Source organism: Monodon monoceros, unplaced genomic scaffold (assembly GCF_005190385.1).
Source record: "Monodon monoceros isolate NGI ecotype Baffin Bay Population unplaced genomic scaffold, NGI_Narwhal_1 Super_Scaffold_2, whole genome shotgun sequence".
Lineage (NCBI taxonomy): Eukaryota > Metazoa > Chordata > Mammalia > Artiodactyla > Monodontidae > Monodon > Monodon monoceros.
In genome coordinates, this window is record NW_021703776.1 from 77,973,666 (window position 1) to 77,997,153 (window position 23,488).

At 36.5% G+C, this 23,488-nt stretch overlaps 1 protein-coding gene and 1 non-coding gene across 4 annotated transcripts in view; one reads left to right on the forward strand and one right to left on the reverse strand.

The window, feature by feature from the left end:
* The window catches only part of IQUB (IQ motif and ubiquitin domain containing), a 259,797-nt gene that overhangs the window by 230,491 nt on the left and 5,818 nt on the right, over nucleotides 1-23,488 (reverse strand). For all 3 annotated transcript variants that reach the window (XR_003795298.1, XR_003795297.1, XM_029233994.1), the window contains exons 3-7: nucleotides 21,518-21,652; nucleotides 18,217-18,378; nucleotides 17,955-18,127; nucleotides 17,589-17,744; nucleotides 2,158-2,368 (exon numbers count right to left, since the gene is read on the reverse strand). Coding sequence is in view for 1 of the 3 variants with exons in the window: in XM_029233994.1 (XP_029089827.1) it covers nucleotides 2,158-2,368; nucleotides 17,589-17,744; nucleotides 17,955-18,127; nucleotides 18,217-18,378; nucleotides 21,518-21,652 (837 nt within the window). In the remaining 2 variants the exon portion in view is untranslated. The remainder of the gene's footprint in view (nucleotides 1-2,157; nucleotides 2,369-17,588; nucleotides 17,745-17,954; nucleotides 18,128-18,216; nucleotides 18,379-21,517; nucleotides 21,653-23,488) is intronic.
* LOC114902128 lies at nucleotides 3,266-3,325 on the forward strand. Its single transcript, XR_003795364.1, has one exon. It is a non-coding gene; the product is annotated as a U7 small nuclear RNA (small nuclear RNA).

Genomic DNA, 23,488 nt, shown 5'->3' on the forward strand with positions numbered 1-23,488 from the left:
GGAAAAGAGGCTCTGAGCCTAATCCATGTTGATAAGAGACGTTTCCTCAAGATAATGACTCCTATACTGAGTCTGAGATAAGAGTGACCAGTCAGATCAATGAAAGAAGTTGCCCTCAACATACTGATAGAAGAAAAAAAAAAGACATAAAAATCAAACACTGTTGGGTCTTCCCTGGTGGTGCAGTGGTTGAAAGTCCGCCTGCAAATGCAGGGGACACGGGTTCGTGCCCCGGTCCGGGAAGATCCCACATGCCGCAGAGCGGCTGGGCCCGTGAGCCATAGCCGCTGAGCCTGCGCGTCCGAAGCCTGTGCTCCGCAACGGGAGGGGGCCACAACAGTGAGAGGCCCGAGTACCGCAAAAAAAAAAAAAATCAAACACTGTTGCCCAGAGATAGTCTTGTCTTTGATACAGCATATTATCTTATATAGTTAAATTCATTTTCCTAAATTGATATCATTTTGCTTTTATTACTAAGCAACAGGTTACCTGGAGGAAAAGTTAAACTTTATTAGGAGTTGTAATTCAAACTATGCAATTGTCACTATGAGCCACAAGGGGGCAACAGTTTCAAACACTGGAGTAAAGAATATGGAATGAAAACTATAGTAAATAGAAGAGCTATGTAAATTACTGAGCTTGTGAACCAGAATTTTAACTACAACAAAACAGAACTTTAAATTATTCTTAGAGTTCTAATTTAGAATTTTAGGCCTGGAAGAAAACTAAGAGATGTCTCTTTTATGTAAGAAATTTCATTTCCATTTTCTTCCATTTATCCAAGAGATAGATGTATTACTATTGCTTGTTAGACCTAGTGTTTAATTGTATCATCTTCAGTAAATAGCATATTATCATATAGCTATTTAAATAGACCTGATATCTGACACCTAAAATTGTATTCGATTAGAGAGGAAAGGATGACCTGAGTAACAGAGCACGTAGTAATGTCCACAAATAAACAGTATATAAAGAAACAACGTTATAGTAAGAAAATTTAAAGTTAATATTATGAATAATCATAGAGAAGTCAAAGACTATTATTTCTTTGGATAAAAAGACTGTATTCAACTAAAAAAATAACTGAGGCTACTTTTAATTTTTTTAATTCTTCTATGTCATCACAAGAGCCCAACTTCACTTTCTGGTATCTAAGGTAACAAATAACTCTTCTGTTCTGGTTACTTCTACTTTAGAGGTACTCTTGGGAAAGCAGAAGCTAGAGACAGTTGCATGGCTACATCCTTGGGTTTCCCTTCATTCATTCACTTATTCATTCTACCAGTATTTGTTGGGCATGTGAGCTAAACACAGAAAAAGAGATCATCCAAAAAAATAAATGAGTCATTCATTTACGGAGCTTACAGTCCAGTAGTGAAATTAATGTTAAAAAAAACGTATTGTGGTGTTATAAATGAAAAGTTGGTGTGCAGTGAGAACCATAAGATGATAATAGGATGTCCCAGTTGCACTGTCAGTCACAAAAGGCTTTGCGTATGTGATATTTAAGCTGAGATTAGAAGGTGGGTATTGGGGAAAAGCTTCAAGAAGAACAGTGTATATACTGCCCAAAGTAGGGAGTGATTGGCTTGTTCAAGTAATGGAAGTTTTTAACTGTGTCAATGACTAGCACACATCCTATGGAAGAAATAAGCCATAAAATCAAATGTGTAGAGAATATATATACATATACATATATATATATATTTATAATCATTAGTAGAAGGGAATAAAAAGGTATCTCCTGTAAAGAGCAGAATCAGAGACAGAATGCTGGACCGAGGGGTTCAAGACAGTTCAACTCTGAGTTCACAAATTCCCAAGACCATCAGAGAAACAGACTGGAGAATACTTTCTCTTTTTATCTCATAGGGATGAGTAGCAAATGAGATAACATACTAAAACTGAATAATTCACAGAGCTGTAGTCACATTTTATTCATCCATTGTTAATATAAAAGTGTTTCCAATTTCATACCAGCCTTAATTCTTGTCCCAAATGTAAGACATTATTCATCTTTTAAAATTCTCTAGTCCAGATACCCCAGACATCTTCCTAAAATAATAAGGTCCCCCTTTTGTCTTTAGTAAACCTGTTTTTCCTACTAATGAAAAATTATAAAATTAATATTTTATGCAAAGCCTATTTCAAACTTACGTTCCAGTGCATTGTAAAGAAGTTCAAAATCTTCTTTTGTTTGAGGATTATGCCTCCGGTAATAATCCAATTTCATCCACTCTTCTTTTTCTCTTATCTTCCTTAGTTCTTCCTGTGCTTCCCACTGCAACCTTAACATTTTCTGTCTTTTTAAATTGTCTACCACAACTTTAGCATGCCATCGTCTGTAGTAAGTCTGTATCACAATTACCTATACTTAAAGAAAATAAAATATGGTCAACCTTATTACACAATGAAAGGCAACAATGACTATTTCTATTCCAATTCAATAAGTACTAAAAAATACTGAGAGTCTAGTTTCAGTTCTATGCCATGTATTCTCACATACATTATAACAGGAAGGTCATAGATAATGCACATCAGCTATCTGAGTTTGAAATCTAGTAGCAAGTATACCTTCACAGGAGGCAGTTAGTATGAAGTTAAGAGCACAGGGTCTGGAGTACAGCTTAGTTTAAATCGTCCCTCTGCTACTCACTAGTTAGTTAATTTGGGTAAGTTACTTGCCATCTCTGTACTTTAGTACCCTCAGGTGCAAAATAGTGATAATAATACTATGCATATAAAGTGCTTACCTCAAGCCTGGTACACCACATGTCCTCAATAAATACTATTATTGTTATGAATACTATGTATTGTTATCTACTTTTTCTTAATTATCATTAGCATAGGCTCATATCTTTTAAAAAATGGTATTTACTAACTACACAGTGGGTAGGTTATATGTGGAAACCACCGAAGCAAACATGTATTTATTAAATTGTAAGAAAAATATATATGTCTGAAGGTATATAATACAGTACTAGAGTCACAAAAAGCTTGTGATATAACTGAGAGATTTTTTGTTTTTATTTAGTAAACTCATTTAAAAAAAGTAAAATATAGAGAGGCTAGATCAAGTTTGAGGGTAGAGAATATGCTGACACGTCCCTTCCCCTCATCCTAACCCCTGATGACTACAGAAAAATTATAGAAGCAGAAATCAATAAAGATATTGGATCATACTGAAGGAGTCCTCCAAGAGAACAGAAACTTTAAAGAATTCCCTTCAAGAAAGGAGGCACGTGGAATAAATTGAAGAAGGAATTAGTGTTACAGCTCTTTTAAAATTTGTCTCAGGTTTTCTGGTCCACACCGGAAAACCCCCCACGGAGCAGGGGTGGAATTTGAAGGAATCTACAGCCTAATCATGCACTGGAGAGGCAAGCTAGAAAACACAGAAGTGTCTCTAAGATGTTTCAACCCCAAAACTGGTTTCAACCCCAAAACTGGTGAGCAGAAGGGGTCTTAGGGCAACTAACAAGGTGACTGCTTGAAAAATGCAAAAGGGACAGGCTCCTCTAAAACAATTTAGGTAAAGAGCATCAGAGGTATTTGCCTCTAGGCAAGAGTGGTTGGTGTCCCAGAAAGCTGGTGACGCCCAGAATGAATAGAAGCCCCCTCTCCAGAAAACTAGCTGCCTCCCAGAATCAAGCCTTGTGCATCCCTGAAAGCCACTGAGGTAAGGCTACAGTAAACAAATATGTTGTAGCACTTTGGACATCAGAAATTTCAAATACTCTTGAGTACACACCCAAGAGTAACCAAAGATTTGACAACAGCCAACAGAATAAAAGGTTCCTCATTCAGTGTAGGAGAATTTACATTTGTGTGAAAGAGAGTTACTAGAACAGAGGTTCTCAAAGTATGGTGGCCAGCCCACCAGCAGCAGCAGCATCTGGAAAATTGTTAGAAATGCGGATTCTCAGGCCCACCCCAGAGTTAATGAATCAGAAATTCTGGGGTGGGCATGGATTCTGTATATTTACAAATTTTCCACATGTTCTGCTGCATGCCAAAGTTTTAGAACCACTCTTTTAGAGAAAAACAAAACAAAGCAAAACAAAAAACAAGACCAGACTAGATAGAGTTAACATTTTCAGAGAGAAAGGAAAGGCTGTTGAATCAATACAAAAGAAGGAACAAAAGACAGTGACAACATTTTTATATTTGAAATAAAAAAAAAAATCAGTACAATGTGTTTATCTTGGGGGCCATTAAACTTGTTAAACTCATTAAGGATACTAAAACACAGTTGTTTAAACAACTTAGTTTTTCCCTTCTCGCATGATACTCCAGGGATTGGCAAGCAGTTTAGGACTAGTAGGAAGCTCTGTGCTATATTACAAATGGCTTCCTACTTGTGTTTCCTAGTGGCTGATCTTCTAGTCAGTAGAATGGGGGAAAAGACAAAAGAACTGCAATCCAGTCACTTTAAGAGCAATACCCAGAAGGGGCACACATCATTTCCCCTCACATTTCTTTTTTCCAGGCCTTAGTTCCTTGGCCTCACCAACATAGAAAAGAGGTTATAAAATGCAGTTTTCAGTGTTGCAGCCTCATGCCCAGGTTAAGCTTTACTACAATGGGAAGAATAGGTTCCTATAATCTATTCTGCTGATCTACAGAACATGCAGAGTCTAAGAGGGAATTAGTAAGCAAGAAACTTAGACAAGAAAATCTTTTAGAATGCAGGTTGAAAGGTCGTAAAAATTAGAAAGAATGGAGGAATATTAAGAGCCATGGAAGATAAATGTAGACATTCCAAAATATGTCTGATACAAGTTCCAGACAGAATGAAGAAAGTTGGATTAGAGAAATTGCTCAAAGTATAATAGAAGAGCATTTCCCCAAACTAAAGACATGAGCTCCCAGATAGAAAGGATCCATCACCAAGTCTCAAGCACATCACAGTAAGATTACTAAGGATTAAGTGAAAATCCTAAAATCTTCCAGAAAGAGGAAACAAAGAACTGAGAATCCCATTGACATCAGACTTTTAATCAAAAACAACTTCAAAGATATAAAATAAAATAATTTTGAAAATAAGTTTGAATCTAACCTTCTACACCCACTCAGACTAAAACCCCAAATGAGGTTCATTCAATAGGACTTAGATGGTTCACCTCCCATGTGTAATATCTGAAATAATTACTAAAGAATATGTTCCAACAAGAACAATAAAGAGGGGGAGGCCTTCAAGACAGCAGAGGGAGTAAGACATGGAGATCATCTTCCTCCCCACAAATACATCAAAAATGCATCTACACGTGGGACAACTCCTATAGAACACCTACTGAACACTGGCAGACCTCGGACTTCCCAAAAGGCAAGAAACTCCCCACGTACCTGGGTAGGGCAAAAGAAAAAAGAAAAAACAGAGACAAAAGAATAGGGATGGGACCTGCACCTCTGGGAGGGAGCTGTGAAGGAGGAAAGGTTTCCACACACTAGGAAGTCCCTTCACTGGCGGAGATGGGGGGTGGGCGGGGGGTAGCTTCAGAGCCATGGAAGAAAGCACAGGAACAGGGGTGAGGAGGGCAAAGCGGAGAGATTCTCGCACAGAGGATAGGTGCCGAGCGGCACTCGCCAGCCTGAGAGGCTTGTCTGCTCCCCGGCCTGGGCGGGCGGCGGCTGGGAGCTGAGGCTTGGGCTTTGGAGGTTGGATCCCAGGGAGAGGACTGGTGTTGGCTGTGTGAACACAGCCTGAAGGGGGCTAATGCCCCACAGCTAGACGGGAGGGAGTCCGGGAAAATGTCTGGACTTGCCTAACAGGCAAGAGACCATTGTTTCGGGGTGTGCGAGGAGAGGGGATTCAGAGCACCACCTAAATGAGCTCCAGAGATGGGCGGAAGCCGCAGCTATCAGGTCGGACAACAGAGACGGGCGTGAAATGCTAACACTGCTGCTGCAGCCACCAAGAATCCTGTGTGCAAGCACAGGTCACTATCCACACTCCCCCGGGAGCCTATGCAGCCCGCCACTGCCAGGGTCCTGTGGTCCAGGGACAACTTCCCTGGGAGAACACACGGCACACCTCAGGCTGTTGCAACGACACGCTGGCCTCTGCAGCTGCAGGCTCACCCCGCACTCCAACTATAACTAACGTACCCCTCCCTCCCCCAGGCCTGAGTGAGCCAGAGCCCCCTAATCAGCCGTTGCTTTAACCCCCTCCTGTCTGGGAGGGAACAGATGCCCTCAGACGACCTACACGCAGAGGCGGGGCCAAATCCAAAGCTGAACACCGGGAGCTGTGCAAACAAAGAGGACAAAGGGAAATTTCTCCCAGCAGCCTTAGGAGCAGCAGAGTAAATCTCCACAATCAACTTGATGTACCCTGCATCTGTGGAATACCTTAATAGATAACAAATCATCCCAAATTGAGGTGGTGGACTTTGGGAGCAACTGTAGACTTGGGGTTTGCTGTCTGTGACTGACTTGTTTCTGAGTTTTATGTTTATCTTAGTACAGTTTTTAGTGCTTGTTATCAATGGTAGATTTGTTTATGGGTTTGGCTGCTCTCTTCTTTTTTTTCTTTTATTATTACTTTTTTATTTTAATAATTTTCTTTTTTAACTTTTTCTTTATTTATTTTTTCTATCTTTCTTTTCTTCTCCCTTTTCTTCTGAGCTGTGTAGCTGACAGGCTCTTGTTGCTCCGATCTGGTGTCAGGCCTGAGCCTCTGAGGTGGGAGAGCCGAGTTCAGGATATTGGATCACCAGAGGCCTCCTGGCCACACATAATATCAATCGGCTAGAGCTCTCCCAGAGATCTCCGTGTAAACACTAAGACCCAGCTCCACCCAACGGCCAGCAAGCTCCAGTGCTGGACGCCCCATGCCAAACAACTAGAAAGACAGAAACACAACCCCACCCATTAGCAGAGACGCTACCCAAAATCATACTAAGTTCATAGACACCACAAAATACACCACCGGATGTGGTCCTACCTATCAGAAAGACAAGATCCAGCCCCACCCACCAGAACACAAGGACCAGTCCCCCCAACCAGGAAGCCTACACAAGCCACTGAACCAACCTTACCCACTGGGGACAGACACCAAAAACAATGGGAACTATGAACCTGCAGCCTGTGGAAAGGAGACCCCAAACAGAGTAAGTTAAGCAAAATTAGAAGACAGAGAAATATGCAGCAGATGAAGGAGCAAGGTAAAGACCCAACAGACCAAACAAATGAAGAAGAAATAGGCAGTCTACCTGAAAAAGAATTCAGAGTAATGATAGTAAAGATGATCCAAGATCTTGGAAATAGAATGGAGAAAATACAAGAAACGTTTAACAAGGACCTAGAAAAACTAAAGAGCAAACAAAAATTAATAAACAACACAATAAATGAAATTTAAAATTCTCTAGAAGGAATCAATAGCAGAATAACTGAGGCAGAAGAACGGATAAGTGACCTGGAAGATAAAATAGTAGAAATAACTATCACAGAGCAGAATAAAGAAAAAAGAATGAAAAGAAATGAGGATAGTCTCAGAGACCCCTGAGACAATATTAAATGAACTAACATTAGAATTATAGGGGTCCCAGAAGAAGAAGAGAAAAAGAAAGGGTCTGAGAAAATATTTGAAGAGATTATAGTTGAAAACTTCCTTAACATGGGAAAGGAAATAGTCAGTCAAGTCCAGGAAGCACACACAGTCCCAAACAGGATAAATCCAAGGAGAAACATGCCAAGACATGTATTAATCAAACTATCAAAAGTTAAATACAAAGAAAAAATACTGAGAGCAGCAAGGGAAAAGCAACAAACAACATACAAGAGAATCCCCATAAGGTTAACAGCTGATCTTTCAGCAGTAACTCTGCAAGCCAGAAGGGAGTGGCAGAACACATTTAAAGTAATGAAAGGGGAAAACCTACAACCAAGATTGCTCTACCCAGCAAGTATCTCATTCACATTTGACGGAAAAATTAAAACCTTTACAAACAAGCAAAAGCTAAGAGAATTCACCACCACCAAACCAGCTTTACAACAAATGCTAAAGGAACTTCTCTAGGCAGGAAACCCAAGAGAAGGGAAAGACCGACAATAACAAACCCAAAACAATTAAGAAAATGGTAATAGGAACATACATATCGATAATTACCTTAAATGTAAGTGGATTAAATGCTCCACCCAAACACCTAGACTGGCTGAATGGATAAAGAAACAAGACCCATATATATGCTGTCTACAAGAGACCCACTTCAGACCTAGGAACACATACAGACTGAAAGTGAGGGGATGGAAAAAGATATTCCATGCAAATGGAAATCAACAGAAAGTAGCAATTCTCATATCAGACAAAATAGACTTTAAAACAAAGACTATTACAAGAGACAAAGGACACTACGTAATGATCAACGGATCAATCCAAGAAGAAGATATAACAATTGTAAATATTTGTGCACCCAACATAGGAACACCTCAATACATAATGCGAACGCTAACAGCCATAAAAGGGGAAATCGACAGTAACACAATCAGAGTAGGGGATTTTAACACCCCACTTTCACCAATGGACATATCACCAAAAATGAAAATAAAAAAGGAAACAAAAGCTTTAAATGACACATTAAACAAAACAGACTTAACTGATACATATAGGACATTCCATCCAAAAACAACAGAATACACTTTCTTCTCACGTGCTCATGGAACATTCTCCAGGATATACCATATCTTGGGTCACAAAACAAGCCTTAGTAAACTTAATAAAATTGAAATAGTATCAAGTATCTTTTCTGACCACAACACTATGAGACTAGATATCAATTACAGGAAAAAAAACTGTAAAAACTGCAAACACAGTGCTTCTAAATAAGCAAGAGATCACTGAAGAAATCAAAGGGAAAATCAAAAACTACCTAGAAACAAATGACAATGAAAACACGACAACCCAAAACCTATGGGATGCAGCAAAAGCAGTTCTAAGAGGGGAGTTTATAGCAATATAATCCTACCTCAAGAAACAAGAAAAATCTTAAAATAAACAACCTAAACTTACACCTAAAGCAATTAGAGAAAGAGGAAGAAAAAAAACCCAAAGTTAGCAGAAGGAAAGAAATCATAAAGATCAGATCAGAAATGACTGAAAAAGAAATGAAGGAAACAATAGCAAAGATCAATAAAACTAAAAGCTGGTTCTTTGAGAAGATAAACAAAATTGATAAACCATTAGCCAGACTCATCAAGAAAAAACGGAGAAGACTCAAATCAACAGAATTAGAAAGGAAAAAGGAGAAGTAACAACTGACACTGCAGAAATACAAAGGATCGTGAGAGATTACTACAAGCAACTATATGTCAATAAAATGCACAACCTGGAAGAAATGGACAAATTCTTAGAAAAGCACAACCTTCTGAGACTGAGCCAGGAAGAAATAGAAAATATAAACAGACCAATCACAAGCACTGAAATTGAAACTGTGATTAAAAATCTTCCAACAAACAAAAGCCCAGGACCAGCGAGCTAACACCTATCTTTCTCAAACTCTTCCAAAATATAGCAGAGCGAGGACCACCCCCAAACTCATTCTATGAGGCAACCATCACCGATGCCAAAACCAGACAAAGATTTCGCGAAAAAAGAAAACTACGGGCCAATATCACTGATGAACATAGATGCAAAAATCCTCAACAAAATACTAGCAAACAGAATCCAAAAGGACATTAAAAGGATCATACACCATGATCAAGTGGGGTTTATCCCAGGAATGCAGGGATTCTTCAATATATGCAAATTAATCGATGTGATACACCATATTAACAAACTGAAGGATAAAAACCATATGATAATCTCAATAGATGCAGAAAAAGCTTTCAACAAAATTCAATACTCATTTATGATAAACTCTCCAGAAAGTAGGCAGAGAGGGAACTTACCTCAACATAATAAAGGCCATATATGACAAACCCATAGCCAACATCGTTCCCAATGGTGAAAAACTGAAGCCATTTCCTCTAAAATCAGGAACAAGACAAGGTTGCCCACTCTCACCACTATTATTCAACGTAGCTTTGGAAGTCCTAGCCACAGCAATAAAAGAAGAAAAAAAGTTAAAGGAATCCAAATCAGAAAAGAAGAAGTAAAACTGTCACTGTTTGCAGATGACATGATACTATACACAGAGAATGCTAAAGATGCTACCAGAAAACTACTAGAGCTAATCAAAAGTAGCAGAATAAAAAAATTAAGGCACAGAAATCTCTTGCATTCCTATACACTAATGATGAAAAATCTGAAAATGAAATTAAGGAAACACTCCCATTTACCACTGCAACAGAAAAATAAAATACCTAGGAATAAACCTACCTAAGGAGACAAAAGACCTGTATGCAGAAAACTATAAGACACTGATGAAAGAAATCAAAGATGATACAAACAGATGGAGACATATACCATGTTCTTGGATCAGAAGAATCAACATTGTGAAAATGACTATAATACCCAAAGCAATCTACAGATTCAATGCAATCCCTATCAAACTACCAATGGCATTTTTCACAGAACTAGAACAAAAAATTTCACAATTTGTATGAAAACACAAAAGACCCCGAATAGCCAAAGCAATCTTGAGAAAGAAAAATGGGAGCTGGAGGAATCAGGCTCCCTGACTTCAGACTACACTACAAAGCTACAGTAATCAAGACAGTATGGTACTGACACAAAAACAGAAAGACAGATCAATGGAACAGGACAGAAAACCCAGAGATAAACCTATGCACATATGGTCACCTTATTTTTGATTAAAGAGGCAAGAATATACAATGGAGAAAAGACAGCCTCTTCAATAAGTGTTGCTTGGAAAATTGGAGAGCTACATGTAAGAGAATGAAATTAGAACACTCCCTAACACCATACACAAAAATAAACTCAAAGTGGATTAAAGACCTAAATGGAAGGCCAGACACTATCAAACTCTTAGAGGAAAACATAGGCAGAACACTCTATGACATAAATCCCAGAAAGATCCTTTTTGACTCACCTCCTAGAGAAATGGAAATAAAAACAAAAATAAACAAGTGGGACCTAATGAAATTTAAAAGCTTTTGCACAGCAGAGGAAACCATAAACAAGACAAAAAGGCAACCCCGAGAATGGGAGAAAATATTTGCAAACAAAGCAACTGACAAAGGATTAATCTCCAAAATATATAAGCAGCTCATGCAGCTCAATATCAAAAAAACAAACAACCCAATCCAAAAATGGACAGAAGACCTAAATAGACATTTCTCCAAAGAAGATATACAGATTTCCAACAAACACATGAAAGGATGATCAACATCACTAATCATCAGAGAAATGCAAATCAAAACTACAATGAGGTATCACCTCACACCGGTCAGAATGGCCATCATCAAAAAATCTACAAACAATAAATGCTGTAGAGGATGTGGAAAAAAGGGAACCCTCTTGCACTGTTGGTGGGAATGTAAATTGATACAGCCACTATAGAGAACAGTATGGAGGTTGCTTAAAAAACTAAAAATAGAAACACCATATGACCCAACAATAGTAGCAATGACCCAACAATTCCCCTACTGGGCATATACCCTGAGTAAACCATAATTCAAAACGAGTCATGTACCACAATGTTCATTGCAGCACTATTTACAATAGCCAGAACATGGAAGCAACCTAAGTGTCCATCAACAGATGAATGGATAAGGAAGATGTGGCATATATATACAATGGAATATGACTCAGCCATAAAAAGAAACGAAACTGAGTTATTTGTAGTGAGGTGGATGGACCAGGAGTCTGTCATACAGAGTGAAGTAAGTCAGAAAGAGAAAAACAAATACCATACGCTAACACATATATATGGAATTGAAAGAAAAAAAAAAGGTTATGAAGAACCTAGGGGTAGGACCGGAATAAAGACGCAGACGTAGAGAATAGACTTGAGGACACAGGGAGGGGAAAGTGTAAGATGGGACGACGTGAGAGAGTGGCATGTACATATATACACTACCAAATGTAAAACAGATAGCTAGTGGGAAGCAGCCGCATAGCACAGGGAGATCAGCTCGGTGCTTTGTGACCACCTAGAGGGGTGGGATAGGGAGGGTGGGAGGGAGATGCAAGAGGGAGGAGATATGGGGATATATGTATACGTATAGCTGATGCACTTTGTTATACAGCAGAAACTAACACACCATTGTAAAGCAATTATACTCCAATAAAGATGTTCGAAAAAAAATCAAAAAAACAAAATAAAATAAAATAAAAAAATAAAGAGAACAACAACAACAAAAGAGGAAAAATTAAAGAAGCAAAAACTTCCAAAAAAGGTTTTAAGCTAAATATAACATATTTGAAAAAATTCATATATATTACATTGATGTAAATATATAAAAAAAATAGGAAGTTATAATTATATAGTAAATTATAATGATGTAATATACATACAATTGTAATTCCAGATCAAGTCCTCACTGAACAGGAGGAGTGAGTGAGGAGGAAGAAGAAATGAAGAAAAGCCTGCTAGGGTCCTTGACTTGTTCATGGACAATATATAGAGCCTGATTAAATATGCATTTGGTATTAAAAAATTAAGTCCATTAAAATTTTTTTATGAGTAACCACTAGAAAAATAGAAACAAAGTACCTACTTCTGACCTATGAAAGAACAAAAAAAATGGAAAAGAAAACTTTAGTCAAACCAAAAAAAAAAAAAAAAGGTTAGTAAAAAAAACAAACAAACAAGAATAAATAATAAATCAAAAACAAAATGAGATGGCAGTAATGAGTACAAAAATATCAGTAGTCACACATAATATAATCTTGCTTACAACAAGAAAGATATACATACCAAGCATTGAACTCAAGAAGTTCAAGAATAAAATAAACATGATACAAATAAAAAGGTATCTATCAAGATAGAAGAACGTATTAAATTGAAATTTACTCCTTTTACTGTCTTTTAACCAATCCCTCTGTTTACAGTTCACACCTCACTTCCATCTTCCACAGAACCTCCAATTCACTTTCCGAGATTCTGTGGGGCAAACTGATTTGGTTCTTGATGCCAGCCCCCTTGGCAGGCATTTAGATTTTCACTTCCTCTGCTCAAGTAAGTCAACGCTTCCCCATCTGCTTTACAACTTTAAAAAATCGACTGGCATTTACTCTTCTCTCTTCCCATATATTCTTTTTTCCTGTATGTTTATGCTTTTCTTATTCCCTTAATATCATTTTATCTGAGTTTGGAAAGTGTTGTAGTGTAGTGTAGTGTTGTTCATTTCCCCACCTAATAGCCTTTCTCTCCGACTTCCTTACTAACAAAATCTCAGTCTTACTGAGAAGCAACAATATGAAACCTTAAAAATGTAATTATCACATAGTCCCAGCAGGGACAGTGAAGTCACATGACCCAGTTCAGGTTAATGAGATGCAGGTTGAATCACTGGCAGGGGCTTTCAGGGAAAATTCTTGAATGGCATCCATGGGACATGCTCCCTTGACGTCTCCCTTCTTGCAGAATGCAGACATTATGCTGAAGGTTCATTAACCATTTTATCATCATATAGTAACAAGTTCATGATACTAAGATTAATTATTAGAGTGTAAGGGTAAAAGGAATTCAGGTTCCTGATGACATCACAGAGCCACCAGCCAGGCCCCGTACAGTAAGAAATTAAAAATTCATTTGGACTGAGAAAATAAGAATCCATCAGGCTTGAATACCAGGCACGAATAAAGTCAGCTACAAAATTAATAGGAAGCAATATTTTTCCCAAGGACACTCTGCAGGTTGTTATGACATTAGTAAAATGTCATAACAACCCCTTCTTTGAGTGACTACTATTTTCTTTCTCTCTGAGAAACTTTGTTCTCTAAAATCATAATCTATCATAAACTTTGCTGTCTGAAATTAGATCACTAAGAATGAAACACCCCACTCTTGCCTGGAGGATCTGTGTTATTTTGACAGAGAGAAGCAGCCTTGATTTACAACGAACGAGCTGAACTTCAGAGAAGAAACACATCCACATCTCTCTCCTAACTTTGTTACCAAAGGAACAGGACTCTTTGGTCCATGTCTCAGTCCAGACTTGATGCTGATCCATCTACACGCAACCTTGTTGTACAGAGACAATCAAAATACTGTAACACTTAAATTTCACCAAAACTTCATTCCTCCCCAAAAGTCTATAATAACTCCCCCTTTTCCTTTTGTGTAAATTAGTTTGGACTGAAAACGTAAACATTTTCAGGCTGGAATAATTGCAGGCACTGATAAAGTCAACTACAAAGTTAGCCACATGGTTCCCCTGCTGAGCAGTCTCCTTCAGTGCAATGAGTCAACAGCCTGAGACTACAGGCTCCTCTCTCAATGTCCTAAGCTAATTGGGCTAAAGCAGCAGTCTAGCTCCAGGTTTCTTGTCACGCAAAAAACAAAATCACTGCTTTCAATTCTTTTTATTCAAGCAAAATGATGCTAGGAAGTAGCAGAGATAAAACGCATATGCTTTTGTCATGTTTAACTGATATCCCAAATGTTTAACAGGGTAAAGGTGTCCACTTTTCCCCAACTGATCAATGTACTTCTGAGCAAGACCTGCAATTTTTCATGAAAATTGCAAACTTACTCTAAAATTCATATGGAAGAAAAACTTGCGTTAATAGTCAAGACAGTCTTGAAAAGGAAGAACAATGAGGTAGAACCTAATGGACCAGGCCTCAAAATATATTACAAATCAGTAGTAATTAAAGCAATACATTACTGACATAGAAAAAAACATATACATTAATGAAAGAATGCAGAAATCAGAAACAGATGCATATATATATGAAAATTTAGTATACATTACTGTGGAGAGAATAAACTTGAATATTCATGGTACTGAGCAGTTGGCATTACATTTGGAAAAAATAAAATTTAACTCTTCTTCATATCATTTTTAAAAATCCAGATAAAGTTGTACACACACACCAACTATAAAAGAAAGTTATACTTATGACTGTGGGATGATATAGCCTTTTATAACAATACATAAAATGCAAAAACCATAAAAGGGAATATTAATAAGTTTGACTATAATGAAAGACATCATAAACTAAGTATGAGTGATAGGTGGAGAGAAAATATAAAAATATATTTAACATCTATAAGGAGACAATTTTTTCAAATAATATGTGCTACTGGTGAAGTCAGCATGGAATGGGCTCTTATAAATGGTTTATGCATACATCATTTGGTACAAGATTTCTGAAAAACACTTGGTAATATCTAAAACTTTTAAAAAGTCATCATTTTTTCCCCTAGTAATTCAACTTCTAACATCTTCTCTAAGTATTTTTTAAATGCACACTACAATTTATATAGCATTAAGATTTTGATGAAAACATGTCTAAATGTCCTAAAAAAGAAAGTAATTAAATTATAGTGTTAACATTGTGGAATAAAATAATGCCATTAAATTGTTTATAATAAATACTAAAAGGTAGAGAAATGATTGTGATATAATGTTAGGTGTACAAGAAACTTCTTTAAAGTTCCATGTATAATTATCTCCCAATGGAAAGAAAAAGAAAAATCTGAGTGAGGAATTTTCTGCAAATTTTTTTTTTTTTTTTTAATCTGCAAATTTTTTTTATGATTAATGCCATTTGGAAAAAAAGAAGGAAAATACTATATTGACTATGTTTAGGGTTAGATACTGAATAAATTTTTGTTTAAAATGTATGGTGACAGAATATCAACAAAGAGACAGAAATTTTTAAAAAAAGAACCAAGTGGAAATTTAGGAGTTTAATAGTAAAATAATTGAAATGAAAACACAAAAAACAGGCTCAACAGCAGATCTTAACTGGCAAAAGAAAGAATAAGGAATTTGATGATAGATCATTAGAAACTATCCACTCTGAAGAAGAGGGGGAAAAAAGGTAAAGGAACAGAGACTCAGAGATCTTTAGGACACCATCAAGTATACAAGCATACACAAGTACTACAGGGAATTCTCCAAGCTGAAAGAAAATGATATTAGATGTTAATTTTAACTCAAATGAAGAAATAAATAGCACCAGAAAAAGTAATTATGTAGGTAAAATATAAAAGACTATATAAATATATTTTCCTCTTTTCTACTTACTTAAAAGTCAATTGCATAAAAACAATAATTATAAAAGGAATTACAGGGCTTAGAACATAAACAGAATGTACATGTTTGTATAATAATAGCACAAAGAAGAAGGGATAAACTTGGAGTTCTATTGGAGCAAGGTTTCAATACTTTATTAAATTTCAGTTAGTATTAATACAAAGTATGTTGCTATAAATTGAAATGTATATTCTAATCCCTAAATTACACTTGGAGCAACCACTTAGCAAATAACTAAAAAAATTTTTTAAACAATAAAGCAATAATAAAAAAGACAACCTCATTAAAATTGGACAAAGTATCTGAATGTACATTTCTCCTAAGAATATATATAAACTGTTAATAAGCACATGAAAAATATTCAGTATAATTAGCCATCAGGGTATGCAAATCAAAACCACAATGAGATACCACTTCACACTCACTAGGATGGCAATAATCCAAAAGTGCTGATAAGGATATGGAGAAATTGGAATCCTCACACACTGCTGGTGGGACATAAAATGGTGCAGCTGCTTTGGAAAACAGTCTGACAGTTCCTCAAAAAGGTTAAACAGAATTACCATATGAGGGCTTCCCTGGTGGCACAGTGGTTAAGAATCCGCCTGCCAATGCAGGGGCAAGGGTTCAAGCCCTGGTCCGGGAAGATCCCACATGCCACGGAGCAATTGGGTCCGTGCGCCACAACTGCTGAGCCTGCGCTCTGGAGCCCACAAGCCATAACTACTGAAGCCCGCATGCCTAGAGTCCATGCTCTGCAACAAGAGAAGCCACCGCGATGAGAAGCCCATGCGCTGCAACAAAGAGTAGTCCCTGCTCGCCACAACTAGAGAAAGCCCACGCGCAGCAACAAAGACCCAACTCAGCCAAAAATAAATAAGTAAATAAATAAATAAATAAATAAATTACCATATGATCTAGCAATTACATTCCTAGGCAGATACCAAGAGAAATGAAAATACATATCCACATAAAAACTTGTACGTGAATGTTTATAGCAGCCTTATTCCTAATAGCCAACAAGTAGAAACAAATCAAATGTCTATCAACTGATAAATGGGCAAACAAATTGTGGTATATATATTGACCTACCTACAGTAGGTATATACAATTGGGTACATACAATGGAATATTATTTTGCAATATAGATTGCAATATATTGATACACGTTGCAACATGGATGAGCCTTGAAAACATTATGCTAAGTAAAAGAAACCAGTCACAAAAGACTACACATTGTATGATTACATGTATATGAAATACCCAGAATAAGCAAATCAATAGAGGCAAAAAGTAGATTAGTGGTTGCCTAAAGCAGAAAGATTGGAGGGAAATAGGGGCTGGCTGCTATTGGATGTGGAATTTATTTCTGGGATGATGAGAATGTTCTAAAATTGACTGTGGTAATGGTTGCATAACTCTGGTTACACAGTAAAAAGTCATTTAGTATTCACCTATAATAAAAGTTATCTTACCGCCTTTAATCTTTTAGCATGGTATTCTGCTGCTGAAAAATATTTTCCTGGTGCTACCAGTTTATCAGTCATATTTGATATATACACACCAATTTTAGTCATCTGTGTGGATGTTGTATTTGTAGTTTGCTGGAGCTTTCTTCTCTGAAAAACTGTCTAAAATAAAAACATTTTAAAAATTTAAATAAATATCCACTATATACACATAAAGTGAGTAAAGAACATATTTTTCTACACATTTAATATCTTTTATTATTTTAATTACCATATAATTCCCTAGAAGATTTTAATTTTAGAGAGCTACACAATAAAACATTTTTTGATTCTGTAGCTTCAAAAACCTACATGGAAAAATAAAAATATTACCTGTGTATCCCTACAAAATGCATTCAGTTTTTCAGGAATCTTTTTAGGTACAGTTTGTGTTCCAGCATTGTGATATTCCATTCCTGTTACTTTATGTCTGAATCCACCAAGAAATGGTTTGTGAAAATCAGATTTTATAATCTCAACAGCTACTTCCTGGTACTGATCAATGCCTGAGGAGATAAAACCAAGATTAAATGAAAGTTCAACTACAAAGGGACTCTAAAAAAATACTTTATCTAAAAGATATCAAATAACTAACCAGTTTGTACTCTGACAGTTATGATTTGAGAGGCATCACTTGATCTATCTATTCTTTTGATTGGATATAGATCTGGATGTAAAGAAAAGATTTCCACTTGGACAATATCCTGGGGCTTAACTCCATGTTGTAGTAGCGTCTCATGGTCTTTAATAATCATTCCTAAAAACGAGATAAAATTATAAAAAGTGTTATGGCAAAGAAATGATTATATGTACTCATTTTAAGGGATGGGAAACATCCATGGTGCTTATATGAGCACATATTGTTTAATTACCAAATAGCGTATTGATGATGTCCACCTCTTGCTGTATTATTAGTATCAAAAACTCCACAATGGAAAAAATTAAGGTGGTACTCCTGAGCAAGAATTCAGCATTATAAGTAAAAATACAACTCTCAACTAATAAGAAATACAAATATACAATAACCATGCAACTATAAACATTTAAAAATAAAAAACACATTCTATAATATGAGTAAAGTCATATTCTAAACATCGATTCTCTAAAAAATCACAATGTTTTATACATGAGCATAGGACATATCCATATCAGGGAAAGCCTGATTATTTTAATACACACTCCTAATGTATACACTCAGAGTTCTAAAGAATCCCTTCCTTTCTGTTTCTATAATCAGAAATTCATATAAATTAATTCATGCCAAGGTAGAGCTAAGACTCAGTTTTTTGCTGAAAAAAGTGTACATCATCACCTTACTTTTATGTTTTATTGCTTCAACTTATACCCCCAACCCCACTGGTTTATTTCATAAACTGACAATTTCTTTCTATATTTTAAGGCATACATAAATACGTACAATGTTACTGGCTGCTGCTTTGTATAATGATAGAAACTATAACAGTTTTCCAATGTATGTTCTTTCTAAATTACAATTAGGAATTTAACATAGCAAAGGTTTGTTTTACTCATTCTTAGAAATATGTCAGATACCAGTAGTCTATTTTAGCTATGTTCAAGAAAGCACATTCAAAAATCTTTGAGTTTTGGGCTTCCCTGGTGGCACAGTGGTTGGGAGTCCACCTGCCGATGCGGCGGACGCGGGTTCGTGCCCCGGTCCAGGGGTATAAGTTGGGCCGTGGCCGTGGCCGCTGAGCCTGAGCGTCCGGAGCCTGTGCTCCGCAGCGGGAGAGGCCACAGCAGTGAGAGGCCCGCGTACCGCAAAAAAAAAAAAAAAAAAAATTAACGTTATATGGATTTTGCAATAGGTTGAATAATGGCCCTAAAATATATCCATGTACATTCCTAGAGTCTATGGATGCTACCTTATATGGAAAAAGTGACTGCAGATTTTATTAAGTTAAGGATTTTGAGATGGGTAGATTATCCTGGATTATTCACATAAGCCTTAAATGTAATCATAAGTGCCCTTTAAGAGGAAGGAGGAGGGAGATTTGACTACAGAGAAAATGATATGACAGAAGCAGAGAGAGATTTAAAGATGCTATGCTGCCGACTTTGAAAATGAGGAAGCCCAAGAATGCAAGAAATGCAACTCTAGAAGCTGGAAAAGGCAAGGAAGCAGACTCTCCCCAGAGCCTCCCGAGAACAGCCCTGCTGACACCTTCATGTTATCCAAGTGAAATTGATTTAGGATTTTTGGCCTCCAGAACCATAAGCAAAATAAGCCACTAAATTTGTTAATTGTTACAACAGTCATAGGAAACTAACAGAGATTCCTCTTCCAACTAACACAGAGCCCTCTTCAGCCCTCTAATTGTTTCTATTGTAGGCTTAGTCCCACCAAACTTGGACTCCAGTTCTAGTACTAGAAGAAAGTACCTGTCTTAGAGAGTGGTTGTCACAGAATCAAGCTCTTTTTTTATTGCTGCTGACATAAGCCAGTGGCGATGCATGGTATTTACACATAAAGAAGAAAAGTCATGAAGTGCAAAGAAATAGATTCTTAGGTACCACTGGCCAGGTGCTCAGTCTCAAAGTGCTCTCTCTTCTCCAGTTTTGAACTTCACCTTATAGTTAATGCCAAGCAGTTCCAAATTCCCTTTTTGGAGTCATACCTATATTTAAGTTCAGACTCTGCCACTCATAAGCTTTGGGAATTTGCAGAAGTTCCTCAAGCTTTAGTTTCCATCTCTCAAAAAAAATTAATAGTAATACCTACCTCAAAGGATTGTTGTGTAGATTGAATGATAATGTGATAATGTAGGCAGAATATTCTGTAGAAGGACTAGCACATAGTAAGTGCTCACTGAATTAGCCATCATCATCAACATGATCATTATCATCATCAGTATCATTATTGTTACAATAACTATTTAAATTTTAGCTTTGTTTCCTCAATCAAGCTTTAGTAACCTGTTGTTTGAATACATGAACATCTTACTATTGGAGCACATTCATTACAATAGTTTTCTAAAAATAATTTTGAAACAGAACTGATTGTTTTTCTCTGATTTGGCAAGGAGGAAGAACTTCATAGGTATGGCTTATTCCTTTTTAGCACTTCGGATTTTCCCACAAAAAAAATGTTCTTATTGCCCTAGAAACTTGTGACATCTTTATAAGTTAATACCAAACTTTTTAAAATAAAATATTATGATCTGTGCAGGCATATTCTACAGAAACATTTCCTGAGCTATTCTAGTCTGCTTAATTCTATCACAGTTACTAAGACCTCAGCCTCTCATGACACAAGGCTAATATAAGGTGGGCTACTCAATATTGCCCACAAAATATAAATAAAGTTGAACATCATCAGAATGTGAACTGATCTTAATGTACAGAAGACTGATAAACCATTTTCAGTCCTCTTCTTTTTCTATATATACATGCTCATTCATCTTCTATCTTTTTAACCTCATTTCCTCCTACTTCCCATATATAATTTACTTCTATTCCCTCTAAATTCCTTACCACTTCCCAAAAGTCCCAGGTTTTCTCACCTCTTTGGGACTTAGCAAAAGTATTATCACTTTTATCAGATGAAGCTTTCTAGAATCTCCCAGTTTCCTTCCTCGCTATTCTCACAGTTTTTTGAACATATCTCCATCAAAACAGTTACACACTGTGTGGTAACCACTGCATACATCTTCTTCCTTCCTAGTCTGTAAACAACTTGAAAACAGGGATTTTGTTTCATGTTTCTTCATATCTTTGGCTCTTAGCAAAGTATTTGGAACAAAGTATGTCCTCAATAATAATGTGTTGAATGAATGAATATATAACCACAGTATAATGTTCAAACAGTAAACATGAAGATATTTAGTTTAACAAATCAAAGAGAAGTCTCGATAAGTTTTATTAGCCTCCAAGCTTACCTGCACATCTTATCTGCAGGACATAAGGTGGGACACCTAATAGAGATGAAAAATGATCCTTGAGGCATTTTAGAACAGTGTCAACTTTAAAGGGCATTATAATTTCCTGGCCCACAGGAAGAAGTACAACTTTTACTGTAGAAAAAATAAGAGAAAAATAGAATCATAGTTAAAAGCAAGGGTCAGCATCATAGAATCCACAGGCAGAGAAATATGGGACAATTTGTAATCACATAGAATGCAGGTTGTCTCTGCCATGTTCTCCCACCACACCTCCGTAATAAGAGCTACTGTTCATTTTCTAAGAGGAAAAGTGACAAACATTCAGTTGCAGCATTTTGCTTTGAAAATCAATGCATAATCTCAAGAATTAGCATCAATGGTCAATGCCTGCTCCCCCAACTCCAGCTCAAAGTTCAGATCTCTCTTGCATTGCCTTATATGAGGATCAGTGCACGTTCGAGATTACCTCCTTGCCCAGAATACCGTGAGAAGGAGGAAATGAAACTAAAGTGCTTTTAAAGGTTCTTTTAAAATCATTTAAAATTTTTAAAGATTCCCAATATCCGGTATATATAATTCAGATATAAACATAGGAAACATCTCAGAACATCAAGTGTTTTTGTGTAGTATTACAAAGGGAGACCCTGAGACCTGAACTTAGAAACATACATGCTTTGATTAGATATTTATACCATGCATCAGGAAATCAGTGTGTACTCATGAAGTTAAGAAAAACCAATAGGGAAATTTTCAAAGAAAATTTTCCTTGACCTTGCGATGACAAAAGATTATCTAAGTCCATTCTTCTTCCCATAATTGATTTATATCTATAGCTGGCAAAATGCAAAACAGAAAATCATTGTTTTTTACAAATATCTGGAATAACTATGCACAAATCTACTTTTCACAAAAATGGACATTATGTAGCTCACTCCCAACTCTATAAAATAAAAATCAAGACACATGTTAAAAATAGAGAAAAACTGTTATTATAAAATAATTATCTGTTCATAAATTATAGGGAGGGTATATAATACTTAAAAACTAATTATGATGGGGTAAACTTTTTACTTTTATATCTACAGACTTTAAATTTTAATGGAGAAGATATAAGTAAGATGGAGTGGAGAGTACACATGTAGACCAAAAAGTTTCATATATTTCTAGATGCCTGACATGACAGTTTTCATAAAGCTCTATGAGACATTCATCACTAGTCCCAGCATGAAATGTAACAAGGCATTATTGATGCTAAGGTTCTTTAAGCTTGTTAAATATTATTTTCACAGTTCTCTCTTAGTAAGAGAACACTCTCACAGATGTTACATTAGCAGAAGGCTATTTTAATTGTTTACTGGATTCAACATTCTATGATTAATGTATTTTAAATTTTCCATAGCAGTGACTTCCTAAGCTTTGGGAAGGGAAAGTTTGTTCAGGAAACTGTGAGCCTCAGGAAGTACAGGACCAAGACCACTTTTTTTTAAAATCATCATATATTTGGTAAAAGCTATAATCACAGGGAATCACAGAATTATCAAAAAATGGAGCCCAAATTCACAATGAATAATGTAATTGAGGGATAACAACTTCAATTAGGCATAAATGGGCTTGATTACTTCTCCTCCTCCTTTTTATTCTTACTTGTGTGGACACACCACACAAGAGCTAACTACTCCACTAGATTCAAAAGCTACATTGTACCAGCCAGACTAAGCTGCTGTTATTGTAAAATGATGACCCATGTTCTCCACTCTATGGATGGAAACTCTCTCAAAAGTTATGGACAAGGGAGGAAGGAGCAGTCAGTTAACCACCCAAGTAGAATTCTCCATGTAACCACCTTCTTGCTGCTCCCCTTCTGCTTTGTTACCAAGAATGTAGTAATAACTTCCACATGCCATGTGATCAACATTATGTCTTTAAAATTAACCCATAATGAAAGACAACAATGATTTTTCTGAAGCT